Below are 4,968 nucleotides of genomic sequence, written 5' to 3' on the forward strand. Positions count from 1 at the left end.
CCCCCTGCCTGCCCCTAGTGCTTACCAGCTCAGAGTCAGCTGCAGCTCCCTGCAGAGACTGCCTGAATCATCCCACCAGGGACTGCCTGAATCATTGAAGCTCTCCAGATCTTTTCCGAAGAGTCGGAGAGCTTTGAATCGATTTGGACCATTTAATTGGTCCCCTGATTTGATTCAGAGATTCAGCCACTGAATCGGGCCGGATCTCCTCCAAATCGAATCACCATCCGAAGCTTCACACCACCCTACTTCACAGTAATCATCGCACACAAAAAAGCCAGAAATTCCTAAGTTTCATTCCAGTCCTGCCATTGACTCGGCATGGCATGTAATACATCCCTAAACTGCACAGCCTGCCTTTATATCTGTGGAGTGTTGAGTCACATCTGCTTGCTCTGCAAAATAACTTGTTAGATGCAGAATGTTGGTCATTGTTCTTATGTTGGGATTCCCTTTTCCTCTCCTGCTGATGAATAATCCCGTGGCCAGCTATGAAGATCTTTCCATATTTTTAGTCCTCTTGGATATTGTGATGGTCTTATGGTCCTCAAGGAAAAGGCACGGCTAAAGCAAAATGTGTAATTTGCAGCAAGTGATAAACTGATGTAATCTGCCCTGATGTTCCATTTCTGCACACTCACCAAAGGTTACTGTGGTTTGATAGTCTCTATGGACCACTCTGGCATTAGCTAGCACAGTTTCGACTGATTTGATTAGCTCTCACAGACTTCGGTGTTACCTATTGCTGCTGTACTTTTATCTAGAAATAGGTCTAGGGGGTGGTGGGGTAGAGGTTGCTCTAGTTTTCCAGGCTGTTATGCAATGAACTTGGTCTGGTAGATAACCTGTTTCCCCAACAGTTCTTGCACCCTTCTTCTTTCCTTAAAGTAGGGATCAAGTTTTTTTTTTAATATTAATTCAAATGGAAGCTACTATATCTACATTAAAACTAGCCCCCTTCCTTTCTCTGTGATTTTTGCAAAAAAAGAGGTTTCTTTTGTGCAGGATGGTGGAAAAACAAGGATTCACACTTTGCATTCCCTAGAAGTTTGGCACGTTCAGTTTCTGAAATACTCTCTTGGTTCTTTCTGATTTTACTTGCACTAAGACTTTAATGAGTGAATGTGCATGTCTCAATAAGCCAAGGTACAAATAAATGCCAGCGCCACCCCCCCCAAATAAAAAAAATCAGTGCTATGCAGTGCTTGATTGTGTCCAGTTTTCTGAATACTTTGAACTTTGCATAACTGACACTGACATGTGTAGTTTTTTCCATTTATTTAAAAATAACCCCTAAAAAGGACCTGTTACGTTAAAATGCAACTGTTTTGGCCAAAATCCTGGTTTAATAAAATTTCAGTGTTGCTAATCTTGTCTTTGGATACTAACTCCCATTACTAAAATAAAGGAATCTTAGATTCTAACACACTAACATTAAAATAACACTAATATGAAACCTATTAAGTACTTGCTGTTTATGTCCTGTCCGGGCATTCTTCCAGTGAGTAAGTAAGCTACTTTGATCACTGTTAGATCTCCAGCAGAAAGGCAAACATTTTGGGGCACAAACTAAAGTTCTTATATATCACACACAGAGAACCGAGTTCTCTGATGGCACCTCCAGAATTTCACTATGTTTCATGACATAACACGAATATTAGTGAAAGCAAAGTAAGGTAGTTGCAGGCCTGATACAGCGCAACTAATGCTGTAAAGTGGCAAACAGTTTAGCATCGTAAGCGAGTCTTTCCCAGAAAGCTGAAAGTAGCTAAAATCCTGGTTATAGGGTTGTGTGTCATCACTTGTTCAAACTCAAGCGTAGATTAAAAAAAAGAACTGTTTCAAAGTATCATGATTGGCATGATATTGTACTTCTAATTCCAAGTGCGATACACTTGCAAACCTCTCTAAACGAAGGCATTGACAAAAATTATAGGATTATTTTCTCTGGTATCTTGGTACAGTGCCGTATGGTGTGAATAACTAGAAAGGTGTTGTTTGCTGTGTTACAGTGCCATGGGCAAATGCTTATTAAAATGCAGTGTGATAGCTCAGATTTTTTTTTTGTCTAGGCACTATTTCAGAAACAGAGCAAAAAAGTCACTACAGGATTTAAAAGGGTACTCCAGGATTACACCTTTGGTGCATCTCATGACTTCTAGCTCACCTTCATTCTGCAATACAGTTCAGCAAGAGAGTATTTCAGAATCATTTTAAATTCATTGGATTGTTTTTCCTGCCCACAAAAGGAAGATGCAGCTTAAGTGAAGCCACTCCGCACTTGGGTATATAGGTAACATGCTTGCAATATGCATCCCCTTCTAGTAGGTAAACCACAGAGGTTTGAGGCTGCTACTGCCCTGAGGTAAGACTGGCTTGAATCTTCTAAGCTCATGCAGTCAAGTCTCTTATGCTTTTAGATCCAGAGGCCCTAGGCTCTGATCCTACAGTTGCTGACTTTCCCAGGAGTATTGTCTTTTGCAGGCATGAGAGAGAGAAAAATGTAGCTTCTTTTGGGCTGGTGTTTCACATCCAGCTATCATTAGGTGGAGATAGAGATCTGTTCCTAAAACTTGGGTGCGTGTCAACTGGACCTTTTGGCAGACTAGATCTGTTCCGTCTCTCCCCTCCCCTCCCTTCTCACCTGAGATAAGGAAGTGCAAGAAAACTTTGTTTTGGCCTGTTTACCATCTTAGACCGTGGTCATACAGCTTCACGGAGTGATTAGACATACATTACACTCGGATGAATAGTGCTGCCTACAAAGTCAGCCCTGTCTGTATCACTGATGTGATGCAAACCTGGGACTTTCTGTGTTAACCCTCGAGTGACTACTGCTCAAGTTAAACAGCCCTTGTAGCCTGTTACCTTGTGTCATTAGACACTATACGAAAATGCTTAAAATATATTGAAGTAATGGGTGACCCCTGCCTTGGGAGTTTCAAAGAACCCTCAGACTCTGAATCCCCTCGTTAATAGAAATGACGTTATCTGGCCTGAAGTGAATTTTGTTCTGGTAATACCTTGTTTAGCTCTGGAGCCCTGACTAGGTACAACAGAAGTAAATTTGCCTCATGTCTGCCTGCCATTGAGCATCAGCCTTGACCTATAAAGATCACACCTTGATGTTAACAGGTAGTTTAGTTCCATGCTCCGTGAATCCATGCTGCTTTTTTGAGCCAACAAGAATGCTGTTGCGTTGGTGGATTCCTTTCATTGTAGATTATTCAGCAACATCAACATGTAGGCCGCCGACCCCCTTCCGATTGATAGTGTAACCGATTAAGACTCGGAGGAAGCTTTCACCTTCTTGACACCCAGACGTGTGCTGATAATTTGTGCGGTCTGTGTTTATGTACAATCAATTGGATGCTAACATGACCTCTTTTGTGCTGTTCTAGTGTTACTTGTACCTGTACTACAGTTCAGCAAGGAAGATGAAGGTGTTTGTACTGTTTTTCTCCATTTGTCTATGCAATATGTACTTGTATGGATTAAGGAACATCTGGCAAATACTCTTCCACATAGGAGTGGCCTCTCTTTCTTCATATCAGATCCTGACAAGGCAACTGGTGGAGAAACAGCCTGATCCTGGAGTATGAAAACAAACCGGGGATTTGTTACTTGCTTTTTAAGAACTCTTTTTGTATTTACTCACACTAGCCAAAACCAACTTGGACTTTCTTAAAGATCTGCAACAATGGTTGTCCCAAGGGATTTTGAAACAACTTGGAAAAATACGTGGAGGAATTTAGTTGCTTTTCATAACCATATACTGTAATAGTACATTGTAGGTCAGGGATGCCAATCTCATTTGGCCTGCTGGCTGGATGCGAGATGTGGGGAGGGTCTGCAGGATGGCTCAGACCCATGAACCGTCCTGTCCTGTCCGCTGGAGCCAGCATCCGGGGCTAATCCAGCACATGTCTTGGGCCAGCCCTGCATGTTGCATGCAGTGTGTGCTGGCACTTGTGCACGGAGCTGGCATGGGGCTCACTGCATGAGCTGCCCGTGTTGGACCTACCCCATGGACTGGCTCTGGTTGTAAGTGGTTATTAGTTCTTAGTGCCATGAGGGATCTTTATTACTCAGTCTCTGTTGTGTTCCTTAAACAAAAACATCTAGTACTCCCCCCCCTCCCCGTTCATCTCATTTGCTTTGTAACCATTTAGTATTTTAATGTGAAAATGCAGCAGTTTGCCTCTGGACAATATAAAGATGGATGTTAAAGCCGTGACGGATTAAAACGGTGGATAATAACACTTGGCACTTCATATATAGAGCTCAAGGCGCTCAACAAAAATGAGCTGAGGAAGAGTTAGGTTAGTCAATAACTGTTTTGGGGGGAAAATGACTTCTAGTGAATAACCGTCTTAAAAGCAAGCTAGAATGGTTGGGCTTAGAAAGGAAGAAAAACACCTTGGCCCTTACTCAAAATCAGAAAAGGCAGTGTCCTGTGGTTAAGCTGGATGTCTTGAGGTTTAGTAGGTGTGCACTCATTGGACAATTGCAGATCAGCTTGAAGCTGTGTAAAACAAACCAAGCAGATGTAATTGAACTTTCAGCCTGAGTAACCTTTTATTTTCCTGGTGGAGGTCATGGTGGTGGATAGGGCAGTTGTACGTCTGTCTGGTCTACAGAGACAAAAGCTTATTTGGGACAATCTGATGGCTGCTTCACCTATTAAAAGTATGTGGTTTGTGACTAGAAAGCAGTTCCCCATAATGGAGAGCAAGAGCAGGTTTTCTATTTTACAGGCACCTTTGGCTACTAGTACTGAAGCTCTCATGCTTAGGCAAATTTATGAGCATGCACTTTTGAATATAGTCATTAAAAGCTGACTTTCTCAACCCCTGCTGCACTGAATATGCATATATTTAATGTGTTGAAGTATATAGTAGCATTTAAAACTTCTCTCAACCTTTATAAATATTTTATTCTGTCTGTTTAAAGAATATATAACACTTT

The 4,968-nt window shown here is 41.8% G+C and overlaps 1 protein-coding gene across 4 annotated transcripts in view; it reads left to right on the forward strand.

Moving 5' to 3' along the window:
* Nucleotides 1-4,407, forward strand: part of SEC22C (SEC22 homolog C, vesicle trafficking protein) — a 25,929-nt gene extending 21,522 nt beyond the window's left edge. For 2 of the 4 annotated variants that reach the window (XM_019508071.1, XM_019508069.1), the window contains exon 6: nt 3,402-4,407. In XM_019508071.1, coding sequence (XP_019363616.1) covers nt 3,402-3,602 — 201 coding nt within the window. In that variant the 3' untranslated portion in view covers nt 3,603-4,407. Of the gene's footprint in view, nt 1-2,072 lie in introns of all 4 variants that reach the window. The other 2 variants (XR_002095766.1, XM_019508072.1) reach the window with 2 other exon arrangements.
* Nucleotides 4,408-4,968: the final 561 nt, after the last annotated feature.

This window comes from Gavialis gangeticus, unplaced genomic scaffold, assembly GCF_001723915.1.
Source record: "Gavialis gangeticus isolate Ggan-Ray unplaced genomic scaffold, GavGan_comp1, whole genome shotgun sequence".
In the NCBI taxonomy this organism is placed as follows: Eukaryota; Metazoa; Chordata; order Crocodylia; family Gavialidae; genus Gavialis; species Gavialis gangeticus.